General features: G+C 45.2%; 1 protein-coding gene across 7 annotated transcripts in view; it reads right to left on the reverse strand.

Moving 5' to 3' along the window:
- CHD3 (chromodomain helicase DNA binding protein 3) overlaps positions 1-27,735 on the reverse strand; it is a 1,560,957-nt gene that overhangs the window by 614,300 nt on the left and 918,922 nt on the right. For all 7 annotated transcript variants that reach the window (XM_085639027.1, XM_085639025.1, XM_085639026.1 and 4 more), the window contains exon 21: positions 24,279-24,396. In XM_085639027.1, coding sequence (XP_085495153.1) covers positions 24,279-24,396 — 118 coding nt within the window. The remainder of the gene's footprint in view (positions 1-24,278; positions 24,397-27,735) is intronic.

Below are 27,735 nucleotides of genomic sequence, written 5' to 3' on the forward strand. Positions count from 1 at the left end.
AATTTTGGTATGCAAGGCTTTTATCTCCGTTGTCACATTGTCATAGAAAATATCGATGGCATCATGGGGCATGACAGGAGTGTACGTAGACTTAGGTCTGAAGGGCGTTGTGGGCCCCTTGGAGCTTGAGCCATCCGGACAGTTTGCACTGACTCCTGCTCCCTCTGTGTCCCAAAGATCCTGGATTGCCTCCTGCAAGGTGTTATCGTTGACATAGTCGGGAGGATTGCGTTTGTTGCTGCGCATCGCAAATGATTTCTTAAGCTTAAGTTTTCGAACAGCTTTATAAACATCGCATCGTACAGAGGCATAATCAAAGTTGTTTTGAGGTGCAAAGGATAAGCCAAGTGCAAGTATTCTCTTATCTTCATCGGTGAGCTCTAGGGATGTCAGATTGATAATGGTATTGGCATTCTCACACATTATTGATTCTTCGTCCAATACCCCCTTCCTCTTCTCCTGTTCGAATTTGCAGTGTTTCTTCCTTGCCCTCTGCCTCTGCCGGGATTTGAAGTTTGAATGCTTCCGGCTTGATTTGTCATTGCCGGTCTTGGTCGTAGGGTTTGCCTTCTCTCCTCGCATAAAAAATTCATTTCTTGTGCTGGAGATGGTCTCGGTATCGTACCCGCTGCCAGGTTATCACGTAGTTCCGATTCGGAGTCGCTACCACCCATTGAGCTAAGATCTGACTGTGCTGTGTCGTTAGAGGTAGTCCCTTTGTTGGGGCCCCGACTAATGGGAGCCGCTTTGGACTTAGAGATTCGCAAAGCATCGTATCTTTTTGAAAAAGTAAAAATTTGGCCCAATTGATAATCATTGCGGTCGCGTTGGAACTTAAATGCTTTTCTGTCCATGATTATTTTCTCCTCTTTCTTGAGTCTCTCTGTCATCTCTTTCCTTAGTTTGGTTTTCTCGTCGGAGTCCTCGATTTTATCAAGTTCCTCATTTAGAGCATCGATTTCCTTAAGCAGTGTAGCTCTGTCGATATCAGCATATTTTATCAATATTAGGACCATCTTACGGGAGGATTCCAAGTTCGCCTCTGCCCATTCACGCATAAGCTCGGGATTCGGGCTTTCGTAGCTGGGTGCCGTAAGGATACGCAACCCTCGGGGGATGCGATTTACATCAATGTAACTTTGTAGCGATTTCGACTCCCACCACTTGCTCTGTTCGTTTTTGAGTTTTTTCTCCAATGTTTTGAATTTGTCTTTTAAAGCGTTTCCCTGTGTTGCCCCATCCGTGATGAGATCGTTTCGAATAGTAGCAGGCACAGGTAGGCTGTCTGAAAACATCGATAGTGCTGCAGCCTCCCGTTCACGGACGCTGTCTGCCGTCATGCTCAAATCAGGGCTCAATTGGTTAGCACGTGGGGGCTGAATAGATGGGTCAGACTTTCATCAACAACCTTCCACTGCTGCACAATATATATATATTCACAGAAAAAAACATAGGTTTCAGGCACGTTATAGTTAGGAATTAGCATTTAAAAAACCTCAGAAATTCACTGAAAAAACCATAGGTTTCAGGGGTGTTATAGTTAGCTGGACTTTTCACTTGTACAAAACCATTGAAATTCCCCCGTTATAGTTAGTTCAGCTAACTATAACTCGCACGCCCGCAATGCACTGCTGATGACGTCACATATTACATCACTCATGACATGGTCAGTGACATCACTCATGACATCACTGATTTGAGATCACCCTACGCGAGAGGAGTCGTGCACCCAATGCGTGCTCACCAGGGGGCCACGCTGAGCGCCGCGCTGGGTGCGTGACTCTTAAGTAGCCCGTAAAAAAAAAATTAGCGCCTATCACCAATTTCTATTCTCCCCGGGGACCCCATCCCCTGGGGCCTATATACAACGTGGGGACCGTGGGGGGAGCACCAATGCCCCCACGGTCCCAGCCAGCTCCCCACGTCCTTCGGGAGCCGGCATTACTTTTCCACACGGGGAGCTGCTAACATGCAGCTCCCCGTGTGGAAAAGCAATATGGTTTGCATTTTGAAAGAGAGAGCAGGTTTCCTACTCTCTCTTTCAAAATCCAAACCAAGTTTGCTGTGACAGGGTGGGAGCCTCGGCTCACGCCCTGCCATAGCAAACAGCAGTGTCCCGGGGGTGGGCACCCCGAGATACTGCAGGAGCCGGCCCTGGGGGGTGGCGGTCCCCAGGGCCACGACAAGGCTCCAGGAGGGGGGCCCTCCCACAATATAAAAAGCCCCGGGGGTGATCGTCCCCGGGGCTTGGGGGGGCCTTTGAGCCCCCACCACCCATTTGTTTTTAAAGCCCCGGGGGGTAGCGGTCCCCAGGGCTGGGGGGGCCTTTGAGCCTCCCCAACCATTTATTTTGTAGCCCCGGGGGTGGCGGTCCCAGGGGCTGGGGGGGCCCCTCTGGTCCCCCCATCAAATGTAATATTTTTGCCCCCGGGATTTGGCCACCCTGGGGGCTAATTATTAAAGAAGCGCAGGAGCCCGCGCTTCTTTTTCTTTTTTTACGGCAGGATCCGCGCGCCCAACGTGCATTTTGCCATTTTTTCCACACAAAAAAATTTGGGACCCTGGGGGTCCTTGTGGGACCCCCTAAGCAGGTCTAGAGGGTCTGGGTATTTCTACCCTGCACCCTTTCTACGTTTTGCACACTTGATCCACTGATTTCTTGAGCCTCGCTTCTACCGAGGCACAAAATGGCTGCCAACACTTCCTGGTTTTGAGTGTTTACAGCCAGTTGACAGCCAATTAGCATGCAGCTCGTGATCTGGAGGGGGCGCGCTGGGTGCGCATAGGTTGAGTGGATCCTCCAAGGCCATAGATATATCTATGATTTTACTTTTGATTTTCTCAGCAACTACTGAACGGATTTACACTATTTAACCAAAAGGCACGAGTGTGAACCAAGGGCTACCTCTTTGCCAAATTTGGTGTAATTCCGTTCAGCAGTTCGGGCTGCAGCTGCGATTAAATGTTCCTATGGAAAATTGCTGGGGAAAACATGTTTTGGGACCCTCTTTTTTTCTCGGCCCCCGCTTGACAAATCACCCCGATACTTTCAGGATAGGAGCGGACCGGAGCGCCCCACCAGTTTTGAACATTTCGCCAAGTTTCGTCAACCGGCGCCAAAGTTATAATAGAATGTCGCGGATTTCCTATGGATAATAGGTCCTAACTATAACTACCTACTGGCGACTGCCAGTAGGTAATATATATATATATACACATATATATACATACATATATGTACATACATATACAGGTGTATGCCCAGATTCTAAAGTAAATAAATACTTTCAACCCCATACAACTACATAGGTATGCATACCTATATATTTGTAAAAATATGCAGCCCCATCAATCAGTCTAAAATAAATAGGACAAACAGCCAAGATTACACCATTGTTACTTATATAATAATAAGTCTCTGATGACTGCTTGTAATAGCGACCATACACTATAATGGCTTCAAACAAGGCTCCTTTATTTTCCCAAAATAAGGAAGAACAGATAATTGTAAGCAGTTTGGCCCATAGGCTGCATAAGAATAACTGTCTTAGTACAGAAAAGACAACTGGCACCTTGCCTTTAAGGCTTACAAGCATCTACGCACTTTGCCTTTAAGAACCTCCTGGAACACTCTGCTTCCAGCATGCCCCACAGGTGACAGTTAGGTCAGTTCTTTTTGTAAAGGCGGACTGAAACACTTTCAATTTTGTACTCACATTGCTCGTCCGGGGAGGAGGGAGGGTGCTTATGACTTTGATGAGTATACCCCTGGAAGAGAACTAGGATTACAGGTAAGTAACTTATCCTTCTCTTTCAGGGGATACTCATCAATAGTCATAAGCAGTGAATAGAATAGCAAGCCCGTACCCCACACTTCGCAGACGAGCAATTCAGCACTAGAAATAAACATGTACAGCGATGTAATTGAAAACAGACAATCAACCAAACAGATTTCTCAGAGATGCCCGACCTACTTGAGCATCTGCCTGAGCATCTGAATCTAAGCAGTAATGGCGAGAAATAGTATGAACAGACCGCCTTGTAGCTGCTTTGCAGATCTCTGCTATGGGAATGTTCCTGAGGAGGGCCGTAGTAGAGGCCTTTCCTCTGGTTGAATGTGCCTTAGGGTTTCCCTGAAGAGATTTATAAGCCAACTGATAGGCCAAAGAAATGCAAGTAACTATCCACCTTGAAATGGACCTCTTAGATGCTGCTAAACCAATATTAATAGGACCGTAATTGATAAAATGTCGGTCTGTCTTTCTCATGTCTTTAGTCCTGTCCAGATAAAACTTCAACACCCTCTTAAGATCTAAGGAGTGTAAGGCCCTTTCAGGGGGAGTAGAAGGATTAGGGGAAAAAGTAGGTAAAGCGATTCCCTGATTGATGCGGAAATCTGAAACCACCTTAGGCAGAAAAGTAGGATCAGTCCTTACAGCACAACGCTTGCAACTCGCTGACTCTATGAGCAGAAGTAATAGCCACCAAGAAAAGTGCTGCAGAGAGGACTTGTGGATTGGTTCAAAGGGCGCTCCCATTAGTTTGGTAAGGACCACATTGAGCTCCCACGGAGGAGAAGGGGATCTTACTGGTGGATACACCTTGTTCAACCCTTCAAGAAAATCTTTCACCACTTGCATCTTGAAAAAAGAACCTTGCGTAGGTGAATTTCTATATGCCGTAATTGCTGCTAAGTGTACCTTAATAGATGAAAACTGCAGGCCCGACTTAGCCGGGTATAAAAGATACGGCAGAATGACCTGTTCTTGCCCTCTAACCGGGTCATGCCCCATTATTCATGTTCTTGCCCTCTAACCGGGTCATGGCCATTATTCAAACACCATATGTAGAAACCCTTCCATTTGAAAGCGTAGGAAGCCCTAGTAGAAGGTCTCTTAGCTTCCTTAAGGATGTTCATACAGTCCGCTGGCAAGTTTAAGTGTCCATAGTGCAAGACTTCAGGAGCCATGCTGTCAGCCTGGGCGAAAAAAGGTTGGGATGAAACACTTTCCCCTGGCTCTTGGACAGCAGGTCCGGACAGCAAGGCAACCTCCGGTGTGGGACCTCGGAGAGTTGTAGAAGGTCCGGGTACCACCACTCCGGAGCGATCAGAATCATCTTGGAGTTGGTCTTGTAGAATTTGGTGACCACTGCCGGAATGAGAGGCAGTGGGGGAAAAGCATAGAGCAGGCTCTGAGAATATTCTATCAGTAGAGCATTCCTGCTTGAACCTGGTCGGTGAAACCTGGATGCATAGACAGGGCTTTTGGCGTTTGTTGCGTCTGCGAACAAGTCTATGTCCGGAAACCCCCATCTTTGAAAAATGCCTTGAGCAACCTTGTTGTTTAGCACCCAGTCGTGCGCTTCTACGAACTATCTGCTTATGAAGTCTGCCGGGATGTTTAGAACACCCGGCACGTGGACTGCTGTGATAGTGAGGTGTCTTGCCAGGAACCACTTCCAAATTGCTTGTGCCTCCTGGGACAGAATTTTGGACCTGGTGCCTCCCTGATTGTTCAGATAAAACATCGTCGTGGTGTTGTCTGTCTGAATCAAGAGGGAGTTGGACCGAAGAGACGGGAAGAAAGACTTGAGGGCTAGCTGGACAGCCCTCAACTCCAGTAAGTTGATGTGATATCCCTTCTCCGTGTCTGACCATAGACCTTGTACTTGAAGGTGATCCAAATGAACACCCTAACCCTGCAGGGAGGAGTCCGTAACAATGGTCGGAGTCTCTTTCTGGAAGGTAACACCTTTCATGATTTGCGACCTCTTCGTCCACCACCTGATGGAGTCCCTGGCAGACTGGGGAACAGTAATTCGATCCTCCCAACTGCCTGACGCCTGCACCCACTGGTCTTCCAGAGCTTGTTGCAGGGGACGCATGTGCAATTGGGCTTTGGAGACGATAAAGATGCATGAGGCCATTGAACCCAGAAGAGAGAACACTTGTCTGACCGCAGGGTGGAAAGACTGTAGGAGTTCTTGGCATTTCATCCTGATCGATGAAAATCTCTCCACCGAAGGACACACGCTTGCCTCCACGGTGTTTAGCGATGATCCTAGGTAGTGAATGTTCTGAGTCGGGTTGAGAATCCATTTTTTGAGATTAACTCGTAGACCCAGCTTGTTTAGAATTTGGAGACTGTAGGAGAGGTGCAACTGAAGTAGGGATGGAATGGAACTCTTCAGAAGCCAGTCGTCCAGATAAGGATAAATGAAAATTCTTTGCCTGTGAAGAAAAGCCGCCACCACAGCCATGCACTTTGAAAAAGTCAGTGGGGCTGACTTGAGTCCGAATGGCAGAACTCGAAACTGATAATAGTGCCTGGCAACTTGAAAACTGAGAAATTTCCGATGTTTCCTGGACACTGGAATGTGAAAATGGGTGTCCTGCAGATCTATGGAGTACATCCAGTCTGCTTGATGTAAATGAGGGAAGATCTGGTGCAGAGCAAGCATCCGAAACTTTTCTTTTTGGATATATTTGTTCAAGATGCGAAGGTCCAGAATTGGTCTGTACTCCACTGAGGGATCTCTTTTTGCGACCAGGAAATATCGAGAGTATATTCCGTGGCGCCTCTGATGGACCGGGACATACTCTATGGCTTTCTTCCGCAAAAGATTGTTTACTTCCTCGTGTAAGATGGGATGACACAAGCGGAGTCCTACACTTGGAGGAATCAAAGGTGGTGGGGTCTTGAATCGTAGTAGATAACCATTCTTGACAATATTTAACACCCATTTGTCATTTGTTATATGGGTTCACTCCTCCAGATAACCAGCAATACCTCCTCCTACCGGAGTGGACAACGTGTTCAGAGGAAGCACTCCCTCATTGTTTTGATGGCTGCTTTGAGTTAGAGGTCCCCTCTTCCTCTTCCTGGTATTCGTTCTTGAAAATGAGACCTCTGCTGCTGTCGTTGACCCTGCGACAACCACTGAGATGTTTGACCCCTCTGCTGGAATGGGTGTTTATCATAGGAGCGAAAACGCCTACGAAATTCTTTCTTTTTTCTAGCCCCACAGCTTTCATCGTGTCCAGTTCCGCTTTCATTTTAGCCATTTCATCGTCCGCATGCGGACCGAAGAGAGAAGACCCATTGAATGGTAGATTAGTGATCTTCCGTTGTACTTCAGGCTTGAGGCCAGTCAACCGTAGCCACGCAGAACGCCTGGAACAGATACCATGAGAGTATCCGTGTGCAGCCAGGTCAGCCGAATCAGCAGAAGCGCTAATAATCTGATTTGCTACAAGACTTCCCTCCGGCAGAATTTCCCGAAAATCTTGCTGATCTGCTTTAGGGAGTTTTTCTGCAAAATGGCCCAGAGAATCCCACAAGGATCTGTCATTCCTCCCTAGCAGAGTGGAGGCACTGGCGACCTTCATGAAAGATGCTGATGTGTTGCACATCTTTCTTCCCATAGAGTCCATCAATTTGCCATCTCTATCTGGAGGTGCCGAGGAGGAAGACATGGATGACTGAGTCTTCCTAGCCGCTGCCACAATGATGGAATCGGGAGGAGGATCAGAGCGAAGAAATAATGGATCTTGATCAGGAGCCTTATATTTCTTCGCTATCCGAGAGGGCACAGAACCCACCGTTGCTGGAGTCAGAAAAGTCTGTCTAGCAAGATCGATAATGCCAGGGACAAGAGGCAGCAACGGCTTAGCTGACGAACGGTGATGAAGGGTCTTGAAGATCACCGAGGAAGAAACAGTAGGGACCGCCATTGTGATGTTTAACTTACTCGCTCCCCTACAGAGTACCTCATTGAAGGTGGTAAGACCATCAATAGGTGAAACCCTTGATGGAGGTGTAGACGTGTATGTTGGAGAATAATCTCTCTTTGAAGACCTGTTAGAAGAAGAAGACCAGTTAGGGGACCTCCGTCGCCTTCTCTTTGGTGAAGAATGGTAGGAGTGAGATCTGTCCCTTCAACGCACATGATGAGCACGTGGAGAGCACGATCTGTGCGGGCTTCTTCTTCTGGAAGACACCACAGTTGGTGATCTCGACCTTCGTGGTGTTCTTTGTGGAACCTCAGAATGTGATGGAGATCTTGACAGGCGTGAAGGCAAGTAGGTGCGGGAATAGTCCGAACCCGGGCTACTAAGAGCCTTAATCCTCCTACGCTGAGGCTCTTCGCCAACCAACGGAGAGCCTTCCGGGGAAACCTGGATAATATGTAGTCCTGGAGAAGATGAAGATCTTGAGGGTGAACGAGATGCAGCTCCAATCTCCTCTGAGACAACAGGCTCTTTGTCCCTTGACGTCGACGGCCTCGACGTCGATGTATGCAACTCCTTTGACGTTGAACCGTGCTTTCTCCCCTGACTTGGGGGGATGCCTGGAAGTAGTTAAGGACCTCGCTGTCCTCGATGGTGACCCAGCCTTCTTCAAAGAGGATCTCGACGTCGATCGCCTATGACGTCGTGGTGATCTCGACGGCGAGCGCTCTCGCCTCCTCGACGGTGACCGCCCTTGGCGTCGTGGTGACTTCGACGACGAGCGCTCTTGCCTCCTCGACGTCGACTCCAATGCTATCGACGTCGACTGGTGTTGAGACCTCTTCGCCATCGGCAAGCTTCTCGACATCGACCTTTGGTGAGGCGACGGAGACTGCCTCGATGTCGATGGGTGGCTAGATGTCGTTGGGTGCTTAGACGTCAATAGACCCACATCCTGAACATACCTCGAGCCTGAGGTAGTATGCTTCGACGTCGAAGCATTTCTCGACGACGGAGACTCACGCCGTCTCGACGTCAGAGACTGTGTTGGCCGCTTCTTCGACGGCGGTAACGACGTCGACGGCGAGCAGTCTGGAATCTGCCGTTTTTTCGACGTTGAAGAGGCAGAATGATGCTGGCGTCGATGTTTCTGATGAGAGGAGGGCTCCTGAACCTCAGGGTCACTTTCCAACCGAGCTGTTACTCTCAACTACAGCTTGAAGGCGAATCCTCTCTTTGTCGTGAAGAGTCCTCGCAGACAACTTCTGACAATGATAACAAGAGTGTATCTTGTGACTGTAAGGAAGACAGGCGATACACACCGAGTGTGGATCAGAGCTGGCCATTTTCTTTCCACAGGCTGGACATTTGCGAAAGAGAGCCGGCATTCTAACAGGAAAAAACAAAGAAAATGATGGGAAACCTTTGCCAGCACAGGAAGAACCGCGAAAAATCAAGAAAAATAACAACCCCTGACAGAAAAGTCAGAAAACTGTCGAGCTCAAGCTCCAGGATCCTCACAGAAGGAGCCGGAAAAAAGAACTGACCTAACTGTCACCTGTGGTGCATGCTGGGAGCAGAGTGTTCCAGGAGGTTCTTAAAGGCATAGTGCGTAGATGCTTGTAAGCCTTAAAGGCAAGGTGCCAGTTGTCTTTTCTGTACTAAGACAGTTATTCTTATGCAGCCTATGGGCCAAACTGCCTACAATTACCTGTTCTTCCTTATTTTGGGAAAATAAAGGAGTCTTGTTTGAAACCATTATAGTGTATGGTCTCTATTACAAGCAGTCATGAGAGACTTATTATTATATAAGTAACAATGGTGTAATCTTGGCTGTTTGTCCTATTTATTTTAGACTGTTTGATGGGGCTGCATATTTTTACATATATGTAGGTATGCATACATATGTAGGTGTATGGGGTTGAAAGTATTTATTTACTTTAGAATCTGGGCATACACCTGTATATGTATGTACATATATGTATATATGTTCACTGAAAAAACCATAGGTTTCACACACGTTATAGTTAGGAATTAGCATTTAAAAAACCTTGCAAATTCACTGAAAAAACCATAGGTTTCACACATGTTATAGTTAGCTGTACATTTCACTCGTAAAAAACCAATGAAATTCCACGTTATAGTTAGATCAGGTAACTATAACTTGCGCACCCGCAATCCACTGCTGATGACGTCACATATTACATCACTCATGACATGGTCAGTGACATCACTCATCACATCAATGATGACATCTCAAATGACACATTGTGGATTGCGGTCGCGCAAGTTATAGTTACCTGATCTAACTATAACGTGGAATTTCATTGGTTTTTTACGAGTGAAATGTACAGCTAACTATAACATGTGTGAAACCTATGGTTTTTTTCAGTGAATTTGCAAGGTTTTTTAAATGCTAATTCCTAACTATAACGTGTGTGAAACCTATGGTTTTTTCAGTGAATTTGTACGGTTTTTTAATTGCTAAGTTATGTATTTATTTTGAATTTTTGCGCGCACGTTGCGCATCGCACACCGTGCGCGCGCTGTGGGCACTCGGTGCGCTTCGCGCACTGAGCACCCACGTTGCGCATTTCGTACCGTGCACACCTCGCCATTTTTTACAAAATATCAATTGTTTTTTTCTCTCTTGGGGGTCCTTAGATTTATATATTAAATGTGATTGTTAATTCTTTTTTTTTTTTTTTTTTTTTTTTTCCGTACGCGCACCCCACGATTTTTTTTTAAAATTATTAAATTTATTTTTCATACTTTTTGGTCCTTCGTGAACCCCCTGACGAACGCTAGGGGGTCTGCAACTCTCTTCGTTGCCCCCTTTTCATGTTATCAACCTTTTTTTTTCAGTGCGAGAGACAGAAAATGGCGGCCGATACTATCTGGTTTCGACCGATTCGAATGTTTACTTTGATCTAACAACCAATCAGAATCGCGCTCGCGCACGGCACCATACGCGTACGGTAAGCTTACCGTAAGCGCACGGAGCGCGCTTACAGATATATATATTGATTTAAATGCTATTTTCTCAGGAACTACTGAACAGATTTACACCAGACCTGCAAAAGGCACTTCCTTGACCTTAGGGCTACCTCTCTGCCAAATTACAAGTAATTCTGTTCAGCCGTTCGGGCTGTAGCTGTGTCTAAAGGTCCTACGGAAAAATGCATGGGGAAAACGCGTTTTGGGACCCCCCTTTTTTCTCAGCCCCCGCTTGACGAATCACCCCGAGACTTTCAGGGTAGGAGCGGAGCGTAGCGCCCCATTAGTTTTGAAAATTTCGCGAGGATTCGTCAACCGGTGCCAAAGTTATTCAAAATAGAATTTTCAGATTTCCTATGGAAACACGGTCCTAACTATAACTATCTACTGGCGACCGCCAGTAGATAATGTGTATATATATATATATATATATACACATATATATATATACACACACACACACACACACACGCACGCACGCACGCACGCACACACACACACATATATATATATATTGCTATATGCTCCGGGATCCCGCACATGGGCGGGGATAATTCACTGCTTATGACTTTGATGAGTATCCCCTGGAAGAGAATGCATTCTTTCTCTCTCAAGGGATCTCCACTGGTAATCATAAGCACTGAATAGATTAGCTAGATCATCCCAAGGAATTCTGAGAGGGAAGAGATAAAATAAGGAAGAAGTATAACCTAAGCAAATAGATTTCTTAGAGAAGCATGCCCGACCTGGGTATCTGTCCTTGTATCTGAATCAAGACAATAGTGTCTTGCAAAGGTGTGAACAGAAGTAATAGCTATACAAATCTCAGAAATTAGAACATTTCTAAGCAAAGTGGCAGTAGCTGCTTTAACTCTGGTGGAATGGGCTTTAGGTTTCGTAAGTAAGGATTTGTCGGCTTTCTGGTAACATGGGATTATGCAGGAAACAATCCATCTAGATAAGGATTGCTTTGAAGAAGCAGGTCCTGTTCTTAAAGGACTATAGTTCACAAAAAGTTGCTTTGACTTCCTCAAAGACTTTATCTTATCTACATAAAACCTCAAAACCCTTCTTACACCTAGAGTATAGAGGGATCTCTCTGCAGGAGAAGAGGGGTTTTGAAAAAATGTCGATAAAGAGATAATCTCACATGAATATCTGACAGTACTTTAGGGAGGAATTTAGGATGGGTCCTCATCACTATCCTAATACAATGAAATACTGCGCAGAGTTTGTGGGAACATAGGAGGTTATACTACATGCAGAAGTTATAAAGACGAATAAGGAAGCCTTCCAGGATAGATGTTGAAGAGAGGCCTTATGAATGGGTTAGAAGGGGGACCCATAAGGCGAGAAAGGACAATATCTAATTCCCAAGGAGAAGGTCACTTGAGAGAAGGATAGATTTTCTTGACATCCTCCAGGAAATCCTTGAATACAGGCATTTTGTGAAGGACATTTTTGATAGCCTATGATTGCAGCACAATTTACTCTAACAGATGAAAACTGCAAGTTTGCTCTAGCCCACCAGATGAAAACTGCAAGTTAGCTTTAGCCAAATTTAGGAGGTATGGAAGAACCAGCTGTTCTTGGCAAGAGGACAAATTATTCTGAACACACCAGATACAGAATCTGTTCCATTTGTCTTTTGTGGTCTCTTAAAACATCCATGCATGAGTTTAGGAGTCAAGCTGCTAAATTCAGAGGGTGCAGTTGGGGTTTTGAATTTGGCTCCCGGATTTCAGAAGAAAGTCCTGTCTGCAGGGCAGCCTTCTGTGTGGATGCTCTGAGAGGGGAAGAGATCTGTGAACCACTACTGCTAAGGCCACTCCGGGGCAATAAGAATCATTCTGGCCTTGGAGTGAGACAGTTTGATGATCACTGATGGCAGTAGGGTAATTTAAGAAAAGGCGTAAAAAACTTTGCCTGACCAGTCAATCTATAGGGCATTCCCCAACGTGCCAGGTTGGAAAAACTTCAAGATGAAGCTTGCACACTTTTCGTTTTCTCATATCTGCAAAAAGATATATTTGAGGAAAAGCCCAGTTGCAAAAGATGTGAAGGATGAAGTCGTTTAACAACTATTCTATTTTTTTTTTTTTTTGTAAATCTTTTTATTAAAACTGATTCGAAAACATGGCATAGTATCACAGAATCACAGCGAAAGTGGCAGCAAAACAAAGGCGTTTCAGAATGGTTAAACAGTTGGACATACACGGTGAGGGAGACATCTTCTTCAAAAAGGCGGGGGGGGGATACATATATTACCACGATATACGTTCCAAGGGGCCCATATCTTGGACCACTTGCGGGGGCAGGCCCGAGCAGTGTACACAGATTTTTCCCGCACCAATCAAGGTCTTTCTTCCAGTCCGCACTTTTGGGTGCATGCAAAGCCCCCCAGAGCTGTGCGATATTCCTTTTGGCTATCATGCAGCCGAGTGTGACCCACTGTATGGCGTAACTGTTAAGGTCTGTTGGTTCCCAAATGTTAAGGAGGCATCTGGGCGCATCCGGCTGGATCTCGGTTTCTAGAGTGTCACTCATGATTACATGTATCTTGCGCCAGTATTCCTGAATTAGCCTACAGTGCCATAAAGTGTGCATAAAGATGCCTGGTTGCGTGCATCCCCGTCTACAGGACCCATCCGTCTGGCCCCCCATATGTACCAGTTGGGGCCCCGTAACATATATTCTATGTAAGATTTTAAGTTGAACCAACCGGAGCCGCGCTGATATAGCGACTGTCTTAGGGGATGAGATCGCCTCCTGCCACCCCTCATTGTCCAATTCAATACCGTCCTCTGTCCATTTCTCTCGCAACGAGGTTAGGGGGTCACTCATATTATTAATAAGTTTCCTATACGTTAGGGATATAGTTCGCACGGGCACGTGTCCATCTAGAAGTCTGTCCTCCAATGGGGAGCTGTCCGGCAGGGAGTCCTCGCCCGCTAATACGAACTGGAGTGCATGCCGGACCTGAAGGTATCTAAACAACTCAGAGTCCGCCAATGAGTACTGGCTCTTAAGAGCACTGAATGGTTTTACTCCTTCTGCACCCCATAGGTCCCCAATGTTGGAGATGCCGATAAGATCCCATTTATTAAAACCTTTGGAGTTTCCCAGATATCCCAACCGTTGCGAGTCCCAAAGAGGGGTGGCAAGCGTCAGCCTATTATTCCAGCCTAGTGAGTGTGTTGCTGCGTGCCAAATCTGGACTGTGTGCTTGGTAGGCCCCGTGAGAGGGTATTTGTTCGGCTTGGAGTATAGTGCTCATGTATAGGTGCCGTGAGGGAGGATCCATCGGTCCATACGGAACCCTGGAGCGTCAGGGGGGCCGTAGGTGCCATGATTTATCGCTGTGATTTAACAACTATTCTTGATGTTCTTGAATGGTTCTGACGAGAGTATCTGCTTCAGCATTCTGGACTCCTAGTAGATGGACAGCTGTAATCCTGAGATCTCTAGACATTAACCACTTCAGGACAGGGTGTGCCTCAAGAGACAGAGGCCAGGATCTCGTTCCTCCCTGCGTGTTCAAATATTGAATGGTTTTCGTATTGTCCATTGGAACAAGGAGCAAATTCATCCTGAAAGATGGGAGGAAAGCCTCCACAATGATTCCTGCAAGAAGTATTGCAGCGACTACTACTAGAATTATAACTGGCTTCCTGCTTAATAGTGCAACTAGTAAGCAGGGACAGTCGCAGCTGGGTAGGACCTCTTGTACTAGCACACCGTCAACCAGGTTGAGTGTAAACTACGAAGAGAGGGGGGTTTGCATAACTGCTAAGTCTTATAAAACTCAAAAAATCTTCATGGTGAACGTCCCAAAACTGGGACAAAACAAAATAGAAAGCGTAGATTCATTGACTAACAAGGTCATAATACGGCATGTAAGGGGCTGTCGCTCCGTAATAAGGGAGGACATTGTGAAAGCGGATAGGCTCACTTCTTCCACCAATCCCCTGGATTGCATTGAGCTAACTTTGCAGAGTGAAACCTTAGTTGAAAATCTATTGACACTTGAATTCAGAAGCTGCTCCCCTGACCATTCGTCCATTCAGTTTAGGCAGTTTCCCCTGCTGGTAACATTAGTAACCATCATGCACGACAGGTAAACAGAATAGGTTGTTCCACTCTCGAATGTAATGACTGACTGACTGGTGTGCACGCAACATGTACTGACAGTGGAGTAGACCAACTATTAACTAGGGAAAGTGACCCATTAATGACCTGGTCTTGTAGAGCTCAAAGTGGGCTGATTGAGGTAGTCCAAAATCTAACCTTAAATGCTTTCGATCCTGTGGCTCGAAAAGGTCTAGCAACCGTCGCACAGAGAACTGCACGGACCCAATAACCAGCCCTAAAGACTTTAAAAGGGACACTTTGTTATCATGGAACATTGCAGGAATCGGCCTCAAAATACTCTCTCCAGATTGGGTTGCCTTTATTGACCTCTTCGATATTTGCTGCTTTCAGGAAACGTGGCTGTTAACTGCACAATATCGGGAAGGCTTTTTAAATTATCATGTGCTAGCAGTTAAAGCGGCAAAAGGGTGCCCCTTGAGTGGCTTGACCATATGGGTCGGGCAATCATTAGCCATTAGTATTAAGGAACTCTCTACCAATAGCAACGATATTCAAGCATTAAGATTAAATCTGGGATCTTTAGGTAAAGTTGATATTTTTAACATCTATGCGAGGGGAACAAGAGGGGGCAGGTCTCAAGGTTTAGCGGCTTTAGAGGAGCTTCTTGATTTCCACTCCTAAGAAAGTAAAATAGTTATAGTAGGTGATCTTAACACAACATTTGAGCCACTTACTAGGGAGGAATGGCCCCTCACTGAAGAGGAAGATGCCCAGTGGGGAATTCCAAAGCTAGAGCTTGCTCCCATAAAAAAATGGACAGAGCTGGTTATACATTTAAATTCCGTCTGCTTAGAGAAGGGGCTCAGGGCACTAAATGGCAGGACTTCCCAAGATAAGCTAGGGCGTAACACATTTAATAATGGGTTTAGTAAAAGTAGGATTGACTATATACTTGTTAGCCTGACCCTCTGGCATACCGTTGATGATATGGAGGTGAGGGATCGACTGGAAAGCGATCACAATCCCTTGTGTGTTGCTTTCAAATTGTGGCTGCCCGAACAAGTGTCCGCCAGTGAGCATGAATTACACTCTCATGAAGTGTTCCCTACGAATAACATGAGACGACTTAAGTGGTCGGGTGACCAGTTGAAGATTTACAGGCCTTGGATAAAATAGCTAAGGAGGTTGATCAAGCCCTAATAATGCTGTATAGCACATATCTCAACAATACAAGTATGGAGAACGTCACCCAGTATCATGATAGCCTATTTTTACATTTGAGAACTTATTTTTTAAAAGCCCACAGGACAAAGAAGGCAACATATCAGAATTCCTGTCGCTGGTACAAAAGTGACTGCTGGCAGACAAGAGCTCTCTTAGGGAAGGCCAATCAAGGTGGCGATCTAGCCGCAGTACGTGCTGCTAGGCAGGCATATAAAAGCTCCATGGCCAAAGCAAAATGCTCCTGGGACGAAAAGAGATGGCAGGACCTGAAAGAGGCCAGCAACAAGAAGGATAGTAAGCACTTCTGGACAATTATTAGGTGGGACAGAGACTGTACTCCTGAATCTCCAACTAACCATGTTCCACAGGAAGAGAGGATAAAACATTATGGACCACAATATGCACGTAGCCGCCTAGAGTTGACTGTTGGAGGGGCAAATTATATATTTTTTGTAGATGAGTCTTTCAATACCAATGATGTTGAGACAGCCCTTAGTGCTGTCGTTGGAGGGAGAGCTCCCGGCTTAGATGGCATCCCCGCCGACGTGTTCTTTCACGACAAAGTCAAATGGGGAAAATAGATTCTGCTATTGGCTAATGCAATTGCCCGAGGAGCTCCAATACCGGACTCCTGGAAAGGAGCCGAAATAATCCCCATGTATAAGAAAGGTGAAAAATCATTGCCGGGGAATTATCGTCCCATTAGTCTGATTGACTCACTACAAAAAATACTGGGGAGACTAATTCTTAACAAGATCCATGACTGGGTTGAAGAGCATAGTATATTGTCACCCCTGCAAGCTGGTTTCCGTGCTTACACAAGCACCATTGATCAGGTATTCCATTTTGTTTTACTATACTGGAAGGGGGTGGCTCTGGGCAAAGGCAGTATGTATGCCGCCTTTGTGGATCTAAAATCGGCCTTCGATCTCGTCCCCCGCTCTAGGCTATGGACGACCCTTCAAGATCTAGAGCTGCCCGCTGAACTTTTGACACTCTTAAAGAGACTGCATGAGGGCAATTATGCAAAAATACGATGGGGCTCTCAGGGCCAGGTGACGGATTCTTTTCCGGTTGAGCGAGGGGTGCACCAGGGATGCGTTATGGCCCCAACCTTGTTCACTGTGTTCATTAATGGGATAGTTGATTGTATGGCAAGGGTCAATACAGATGCCCCGGTCTTAGCAGGGATGAAAATCCTGATTTTAATGCTCGCTGACGACACATTGATAATTTCGAAGACCCCGAGTGGGCTCCACAGAGCCCTGATAGTATTTGAGGAATTTTGCTCTGCTCGTGGTCTCGAAGTTGATGTGTCGAAAACGAAACTTATGACATTTAATCAACATAAAGTTTTTAAAGGTAGCATCTTAATGAATAATCGTCCCCTGGAACAAGTTAGGGAGTTCACAAATTTAGGGGTGAACATACAGAACGATTTAAAGTGGAACCACCAGATTGACATAGCCACGCTGAAACATCAGCAGTAGTCAGGGGCCCTACACCTTGAGCACAACAGGTCTCTGACGAAACCTATCAGACCAGTGGTCCAAGTTTATGACGCTAAAGTGGTTAGCTCTGCAATGTATGGCGTAGAACTTTGGGGGTTAGAGAACTTGTCAAAACTAAGCGTATCTGAAAATAAGTTCTTGAGAGGCATTACCAATCTCCCACAAAGCACACCACTCTGTCCGCTGTTCTATGATCTTGGGAGGAAACCTCTCCATGATATTGCAAAGCTACGCACTGTGTTGTATTGGTGCAGATTGTGGACAACACCGGAATTGTCACCATATGCCGAGGGTTTTATGGACATTATAAAAGCTGATACTTTTCATAAAAGATATCCTAACTAAAATTGGAATGTCAGCACTCTGGGACAAACCTACTACGCTTGTTTTCCAACAAAGAAGGCCCTAAAAGAAAAATATTGGGAGATGGTTACACTAAATGCCCTTAGTGCCAGGGATGCATCTTCTTTAACAGGAAAATTCCTGGAGTTCAAACTCGCTTCGAGTTATGAACCATATTGGGACACTGTCACCAAACCTCTAGATAGGAAGCTCTACTTTCAGCTGAGAGCGGGCACGCTGCCCCTAAGGTCTTTTACTTCGAGGTGGAATAAAGCATGTGAGAGTAATTGTCCTAGTTGCTTGGCCCCCAATGAATCAGTTGCGCATATGTTATTTGCCTGCCCAGCCTACCAAACCCCTCGCAGGGTATGGCTGAGACCTGTATGTAAACTTTTGGGGACAAGATGTAGTCTGGCAGCTGAAAGAATACTGCGTACGAATACCTTATCCCCTATATTCTTAGCAGTTGCCAGATACCTAGGATGGATGTGGATAATTAGGTCAAAGTCCATCTCTATTTAAAAATGTGCCTAGTTAAACAGTGCTAATATACTCTTTTATTTATTGATTTTTAGACATCTGGATCAATTACCATATTTTAATGTTCCCCAATATTATATATTCCTATTTACAGTGTTTATTATGAATTTTTTATGAATGTTTTATATAAACTATTTTAAGCTATGAATTGTTTGTGTTAGGTTTGACTAATTGTGAACCCAGAGATTGCTTCAGGAATCCATGAACTATTATGGACACACAAACTGTAATCGTTGACCAAACAGGCTTCTGTGTACAACTGAGTGACACTTTCACTGTAAATATCATATTTTTATGTCCTTTTATGACTATGTGTCGAATAAAGCTTGTTTGGATTGGATTGGAAAGCCTTTAGGGCTAAATGTACTGTTATCTACTCCAGTAGGTGTTTCTAGATTTTCTGGTGGCTTGGAAGGATGGAGCCTTGACCAACCAGTTGTCTAGGTAAGGTAATACCTGGTGACTGGATCGCCGGAGAAAGGCTGCCACTGGTGAAGACTCTTGGAGACGACTTTAAAACGAAGGGTAGCACTTTGAATTGGTAATGGCACATTGCCACCTCGACCTAAGAAAACGTCGATGCTTCGGATATATGGGAATATGGAAATACACGTTCAGAAGATCAAGGCAGGACAAATAATCTCCTGCATCCATGAGAAGCAAAATCTCTTGGAGCGACAACATCCTGAAGGGTTGACTTTTGATGAACTTGTTCAGCAACCTGAGGTTCATTATTTGCCTCCATTTTCCTGACTTTTTCTTTATTAAACAGAAATGATAGAAACCTAGATTGTGCTGACTGCGCGGCACTTCTTCGATTGCTTGCTTGGAGAGGACCAACCCGATTTCCCTCTTGAGAACTTACAGATGACGATGAGAAGCACTTCGCAGAGGTAAATCAGGAGGCTGTTGAACAAATTCTAGGGTGTGACCATGGTGGAATACGTCTAACACCCATTTGTCGGAAGATATGAGCTTTCATTGATTGAAGAATTTGGAGCAAGCGGGCCGAATTGAAGTGAGACTACGGTAGCAAGGGCCTGTGAATCCTCATTGCCTCTTGGTTGCGTCATGAGCTCTTCCTCCTGACGCTGAACGCCGACGTGCCGATGCTCTAGGATAAGCTTGTGTGGAGTTTTGACGAAAGAGGTGTACAGAGTACTGTGATTACAATCCCTGCTGGTAATAGGGCTGAAAACACTGCTGGAGTTGAGGTCAACACAGATATTGACCTCTACCTCTTCTCCGAAAAGAAGAAAACTTATTTGCTGCAGATTCATCAGCGATTTAGTGGTGTCCATGTCTGACTTTATCGATTGCAGCGCGTCATCCACGTGTTTGCCAAAAAGGAATTCGCTGTTGAATGGCATATCCAACAACTTGGCCTGAACCTCAGGACGAAATGTTGTAGCCTTTAGCCACCCCTTCCGCCTCAACACCACCGCTCCTGCCATCTGTCTGAAGGTGGTCGATGAGATGTCTAGAGCCACATCAATGATCTCGGAAGAGGCTTTCTCCCCTTCCGATAGAACATCCTTTGCCTCCTTCTTCTTGTCCTCGGGTAGATACTCCAACAAGGAAGAAGAGATGTTGGACCACATCTGTCAGTCATATCTCCTGAGGATAGCCATGGCATTGGAGGGCCTGATGGTGGTGGCTGCCAATGCGGAGCACCTTTTGCCAATGTTGTCCAGACGGCGCCTTCCTTATCAGGTGGAATTACAATTGGAGAAGAAGGATTTTTAGATCTTCTTTCAGCAGCCTGCATAATAACTTGAATCAGGCCAAGGATGACCAATAAGGCACGCAGGAGAGACTTCGGGTGCCCTGTACCTTTTATCTAGTTTCAGAACCACTGCAGGAATAGAGGCTGGCGTTTTCATTAACTTCAGGCTCTCTTGACATAAGTAGTCCATGATGGGTATGGCTTGAGTGGAGCATTGTGTAGAAGGTTTAAAATCCTACTGAAAACACTCCATCCGCTTAGCAAGCATAGGGAGATCAAAGCACCTTAAAGCTCTGCAAGAAATCATGGAAGCCGCCGATATCTGCAGGTGGAGAGTCGGCAGTAGGCGAAGTAAGCGAGGACATCTGGATCCAACTGCAGCTCCCCTTCTACTAGCTGCTGATCATCACTGTCCAGCACCTGAACAGGAATTTCCAAAGGTGGCAGAACATTTCTTATTCTTGGAAGCGGAGGCGGAGGTGCAGCCAGCGGCACATGAATGACAACAGGAACCACCTGTGTAAGTGGTGGTTGCGGAGCAGAGTTCACCTCAGGAAATCACTTATAGTAGTCATGAAGCATCTTACGAAGGTTGGAGACCAACAAATGGGAATATTGATGGAAGGCACTTGTGCATGATCCTCCTGTTCTTCGTATGGGTAGTGCTCTTGAAATGCATCCAAGCATTGAGCAATGGGACGGCCTGCCATCCGAGAAGGAATATTTACCCTCTAAATAAGCAGATGGATCATCTAGCACCTCATCCTCCTCTGAGTTCTGTCACTTGACTCCGAGTTGTGAGGTGCTGTATGCAGAGCAATAGGTACCATCATCCTCAGATTCCTGGAAATCCAAGAGACGAGTAGGAAGCAAGGGAGATACTTTTGTAAAGTCCTGTAGGAGAGATGGTATCGCCTTTGAAAGCACAACATCCTCTTCCGACTGGCTAAACGGTAGAACCATCTGGGGCAGCTGGAGAGAGACACGCCGACGGTGAGGTGATGAGCTGGACTTTCGAAGGCGAAACCCTCGTCGACAGAGACAATCTTACACTAGTCGACGACAGTGATACCTCCACTTCCGTCTTCAACGACGAAGCCGCCATTGTCGTCTTGACCATCGACGTAGTAGAAGTCGCTGATGAAACCGTTGACGGAGCGCCTGATTTTGTGGAGACGGAGGCCGTAGACAGCAATTTCTTCATCAAAGGATTTGTCGAGGAGCAGATTTTCGCAGATGAAGAATCCCTGAAGGGAGTATAAGGTGCTGACGGTAGAGCAGAGCCAGCTCTTTGATGAGAGAAAGAGGGACTCAGCTAACGTTTTTTAACTCTATTTTCTTCAGGCCTCTCTTTACTTTGAGATCTATATTTTTTAGGATCTCTATGCGAAGAGGAAGACCCTTCTTCCATTCTTTTCTTGGAAGAGGTTTGGGGCATCTCCTCACCTTCAGAGTCAGTGTCTTTACCAGACTTATTTATTTGTAGCCAGAAAAGGAGCCTATCCTCATGGTCCTTGAGGGTTTTTGTGGAAAAAGTACAAAGGTACTTGAATTCTTTGGGCTTGTGGTCAGGATACAGGCAGTAAAGGCAACCTTTATGTGGGTCCTCAGAATACAGTCTGGACTTTCCACAAGTCTTACCGGGCCTACAGAACCCATTTTTAGAATCAGATATAAAGAAGGAAAATAGACACTCACACTCCTGGACTGTACCTCAGAAGAACAGATGAAGCGAAGAAATTAACTGCAAGCTAGAAGTTCAGACGGGCAAAAGAAGGAACACTGTGACAGAGCAGAGCTCAGGGAGACTCCCTAACACACGACGTGTGGTAAGAAATCTGAGGTATGGTGGCCCTGCAGGGGATGGACACTCTATAGTCTATGCTCTGATTGGATGAAATTTGTATGTTTTAAAACGATGATAATAGGTTGCTAAAGGCTATTTAATCTCTATGGCAATTGAATGTTAAACTTTATTACTGATATTTTACTGCTACCGTGGGACTCCCACCATGACGACGGGGAAGATTCAAGCATGTGAATCTATAAAAGATACAATACTGGAGAAATATAAAACTATGTCTATTTATTACACAACACTCACTAACACATTGGTGTATCTCCTATTGGTAGATATCAACAGAAATACACAATAATACTTCAATTGCAATTAGGTAAGTAGTACAAAATACAGTGGTCTCCAGGGGGAGACCGAACCATATACTAGAAAAGAGGAATGTGAACTGTGACCGAAGCCGAGACTTGGACCAGAAGACTCAGAGGAGCTGGAGACACAAGGAACCACCCAAGGTAAGTACCAAGGAACCCCACGGCAGAGTGGAAACACAGCCACAAGCCCAATAGACGTCAATGGAAAGGTTGCAGTTTTCAAGAAGAAGGAGCCTTCCCAGTGGACCTTGAAGAAACCCAGTGGAAGACAGAAGGTTGGAGAGTCACTCTACCTGTGGATACCCCAGGAACCAGGATACCTACACCAGAGAAGCCGGGTGCATAGGTAGGAACTAATGCGGAAACCGCCGTAGACCACAATGGAGGACGTCGATAAAGATGCTGCTGGAGAAGACTGTTCAACAGTTTGGTGGAATCCAAAGGTGGATTCTTGAAGAGGAGAATCTGCAAGCAGAGGGGAGAGTGTCTATGCCACTTAAAGGTGACCAGGAGGCACGAAGAGCAATGCCAACTGATGTCAGAAGATGCAGGAGTGATGACGATCACCTTATCGTTGCAGCTGTGAGGACCAGGCGATGCTGAGGAAGAACAGGAGATGTGCAGGAGCTGTCCAATGTTGGAAGTTGAGGACCATGGGCCTGGTGTCCGGCGGAAACACCAACAAGCCTTGGTAGCTGTAACAGAAGTGAAGAACGAAGAAGGAGCAACGTCGGAATCAGCATCACAAGCAGGAGGGTCAGAGCAGGCCCTGAGCAAGCAGGGGAGCCCACTAGATCAGAAGAAGACCCTCAGGAGGACCCAAGAAAACCACCCAAGGTAAGTACCCAGGAAGTGAATTTATCTGCCTCGGTCATTGTCTTTCTCTGTACACTGATAATTGTGGTTTCTGATCTTGTATTTTGTATAATTGTGTGAGCACCGTTAGTTTAAGTTTGTATTGTATTCTTATATTATGGTCTTAGTAAAAATGTTATACAATTTCGATAAGTATCAATAGTCTTCTCTTTTTTTCAATTTTTTCTGATTTGTTTTTTGTGATATAACTTTCTTTACTGTATTTCCTTCCTGTGTTATATGTATTATTTATGCTTTGTATAAATATGTACTTGAACCTCTGTTAATATTATAGAAAGAATATAATAGGCTCCACTGTGTTTTAATATTCATTCACACTTTGACGGAGGGAAAAATGAGGTGAATGAGTATTGTAATTGAATTGAGCATGAATTCATACAATAATGATATACCAATGAATCCCAGTCTGAGGAAAGGGAACGTTTAAAATAGATATGCAATAGCAAGAAGATTTGATGTTGGAAGGCCTGACTATCACTAGAAGGCCACACAAAGCTTAATGGTTGTGATTTATAATAGTACAAGTTGAAGAGATGCTCCAAAGCTCTCCTACTTTGGTACTTTTGAGCACTTGCCAACTTTTCAAATTATACTACTTTTCATGACTTCCGCAGCATGGTGTGCTTCTGGGGACATAAGAAACTTCTGAACATCTCAAATGACATGGCTCCCAATTTTCCACATGTTGAAAAGGATGGAAACAATTTCCCTCTCGCGCCAACTATATCAGCAGCTCAGAACCAAACAATTCTTCACCTAGTTCTTATTTCTAAACCTTTTACAATCACTTAAGCATGCATAGTTATTTGGATAAGAAAGGAAAATGGCACAAAAATGGTTAACACTCAGTCTTTCACAAAATCAAGTCTTCTGCAACATTCATGTTGAGAGTGCCGTGAGTGTGATCGGATGTGGAAAGTGTGCAGGGAAACTCCAATTGATATTGTACACAGAAATGATTAGCCTCTTATGAGCAAAAATGTAGCAGTCTTTATACAGGTCTGACAGTGCACATTAAACAAAGCAAAAAAGGACCTGTAGGCAAAATGGCATTGCCTCCTGCCCTTACAGTTAAAGCGATCAATGGCCTCCTGTCGCAGGCCTCCTGTGATCCCACCATCGATGCGCTCATACTTGTATCCTTCATAGTCTAAGAAGTCCTCCAAAAGGTCCAGCATCTTCGTCATCTACAAAGACAAAAAGAAAAGAGTAAGCAACCTATCAAATTATTTTTACAAAAAACTAATGTATTATGTACATTTTGTAGGAGATTAATGTCACTATAAAATAAAAGAGTATAAAAAGGGTTACTTACCTGTAACCATCGTTCTCCAGAATTGGTATCTTGTATAGGTTTACATACGAGAATCATTCTAGTCATCAAGCTGGGATTCCAAAAGTAACATCACAAAAGCAGTTCTAGGTTAAACTAGCATGAAGGCTGAAATAAAGACTGTTTAGTAGCTGATTCACATCATTTACAAAGAACTAAACTTCAACAAATCAGAGATAATTAGTCTAAACACCACACCTCGAGATGCCACCATCCTTCAGATTTTATTTAGCACTTGTGCGAAGGAATAATACAAGTAGGTAAGCCTCAAAGGGGGAGGAGGGTGGATAGCATGTGAATCTATGATGTGCTCTTCAACTGGTTAGAGAAGCATCTCTTGCCATTACAAAGCAGGACCTCTGTTGAAGAAATTCAATGCTACTGTGGCATGTTTGTGATTGGATCACACCATGGTAAACTTTGGGCCTGATTTAGGGTTTGTCAGAGAAGGTACTCTAGTGCAACTATGATAGAGTATCCTCTCCGCCAAACCCTCACTACACCTGCCTGATTTACAATTCTTGAAAAAGCACTAAAAGTATAGTTCATACAGGTGCGAAATGGACATTGGCCGAATACAGTACCATCAGTGACTGAACCATGACTTTCTTTGGGGGAGCAATCCCTAGCACTGCACATGAATTTCAAGAGTTGTAGAGAGAAAACAAAACCGAAGAAAAAATTAACACGTGAAAAAGAGACCGCAAAGTCCATGCGAAAAAATGTGTTGGTTGTTGAGGGGGCTAGGGGTCAAACCCTACTCAAGCAACATCCACAATCCTTGTCAGGATGAAACACAAAATGTCACTAAATTAACCTGTACTTTACCCTCTGGTAGCTTGGTACAAAAGAAGTCAGGCTTAACTTAGAAGCAACATGTAAAGTGTTGATCCAGCACTACAACAGTATTACAGTTGAAACACAACACAAGAAAAATCCCACACTGGTTTAAAAAAATAGAGTAACATTTTATTAATTATTTGAACCCAAAATGAAACATAAATCCAATCAGTAGAACTGGAAACATACAATTTTAAAGGTTTCAGGTAATTATAGTGCCTAAAAGCACAAAGCGCCATTCGAGGCTATCTGGTCATGCAAGACAAGGTGAAAGTCATAAGTTCAGTATAACCACGATGGAGTGCAGGCCGGATACAGGGACCAAGTTAGTCGCATAGCGTGAAAATCCTGTTAGGCGTTGCAGACAGTCGATGCTGGCGATCTGCAATGGTGATCACAGCAGGCTGTCAATGCTGTGGTGGGAAGTGCAGATCTTGTGTTGCTCATCAGAGCTTTGCTTTGGCAGCCAGCGTAGCCGGCATGATCTTGGCCCAAAAAGGTCTGTTTGTGGCCGCGAAGAGCCCAAACACTTCAGGATTTCTTATTTTTTTTCTTGAGGAGCTCAACTGAAGCTACACCAATGGTCCAGGACCTGGCAGGCACCTTTTGGGGATAAGGAACCCACTCCAGCAGAGAACAGCAGGGTTCAGATGGATCTAGTCCAGGAAACAATAGATTTAGGCACAGAGCTCTGTACTGGGGTGAATGTTTGACATTGTTCAGCATTCTATCCATCAATTGTTCTTATTGCAGCAGGTAAGCTGGGAGGCTGCAAAGAGGCCTCTGGAACTTGTTGTGACCTTGTAGCTCAGCACAGGAGGTCAGTTAGCTAACCCATGGAGTCATTTCAGCCTGGGATGAAGGGTGCAGGTCCGGTCTTCCTTCTCAGAAAGCAAGGCAGGCCTCAAGCAGAAGGGCGTCCTCCTTCAGTAATATCCACAGGTCCAAGAGTGTACTTAAGAATGGGCCTGAGGGTCCCCTATTTATACTTGGTGTCCAGTTTGAAGTGGGAGAACCTTCTGGAGTTTCGCCTAACAGGTGTGTCTGGAATTTCCTGCCTCTCTGCCTTGATCCCAGTCAGTATGGGGCACAATAGGCTAGTGTGAAGTCCTTTGTGCGTGAGTTTCAATATCATGGTAGTGAAAAACTCTTGAATTCGTTTTTCACCACCAGGACATGTAAAACATAAGTATGTGTCCATCTTTGTAAATACATTGCACCATTCCCTATGGGCTGTTTAGGGCATACCCTAGGGTAGGAAGGTTTAGGCCTGGCACAAGGTTTGTTTTGCCAGGTAAAAATGACAGTGTAATGCTGCCAACAGGCTGCTATGACCGACCTGAGACATGTTTGAAAAGGCTACTTAAGTGGGCAGCACAAGCAGTGCTGCAGGCCCACTAGTAGCATTCAATTTACAGGCCCTGGGTACATATAATACTACTTTAATAGGGATTTACAAGCAAATTAGATGTACCAATTGGGTGTAAGCTACTTTTAACATGTTTAAAGTAGCGAGCACAAGCACTTTGGCATTCATTTGCAGTGGTGAGGTGCGCAGAGTCCCAAAAGTCAACAAAAACGTGGTCAGAAACAGGTGGAGTAAAGGTAACAAGTCGGTGATGACCCTACAGCAGAGGTCTTCAAACCTTTTTGCTCCGAGTCCCCCTTATGCAAATTGTTTTGAGGCCAGGCCCACCTCTACAACTTTATGGCAGAAATTGGGGGAGCGGGAGGGATATGGCTGCGTGCAGGGGGCGGGCTTATGAGATGATTTTAGGAGTTCTTTTTCTATAGCTCAAAAACCACACTAAATATGAGACTTATAAAATAATAAATGCATCAAACAAAAGCATGTATTATCCCAAAAATACTGCTCCCCATAATTGGGCCGTTATGAGCTCCTCAAACTATTGGGCCCCAATGTAACTACACCTGCTGCACTAATGAGAACTGCAGTCCTGAGTAGCAGGCTATCCCTTCTGCATCTTTCACCTCTTCCTCACCATGCCTTACCATCACTCCAATCCTGAAACAGGCTCTCGGTCCCTTTCAGAAAATAAGAGCCCCCACATGTTGCCTCCCTTTTTTCTGCAAGGTTGGCTCCCATGCCCCTTTTTTAAAGAACGGTGATGGATCAAACCCAGATCTGTTGACTGGGTGTGAGTGTTTGATTGCTTCTGATGCTCCGTCCATCACCACCCCCTTTTGTACCGCTTTGTTCGCCACAAGTTGGCAGGGTATGCTCAGACGTGAGTCCCTTGCTCACTTTGCCACTGGATTCAAGCAAGCCTGGCTGAAGACGGCAGAAATGCCAGAAACCGGTCCTAGGAAGCTTGTTTCCGGTCCAGGGAAG

The sequence above is a fragment of the Triturus cristatus genome, chromosome 12 (assembly GCF_964204655.1).
Source record: "Triturus cristatus chromosome 12, aTriCri1.1, whole genome shotgun sequence".
NCBI classification, from domain to species: Eukaryota; Metazoa; Chordata; class Amphibia; order Caudata; family Salamandridae; genus Triturus; species Triturus cristatus.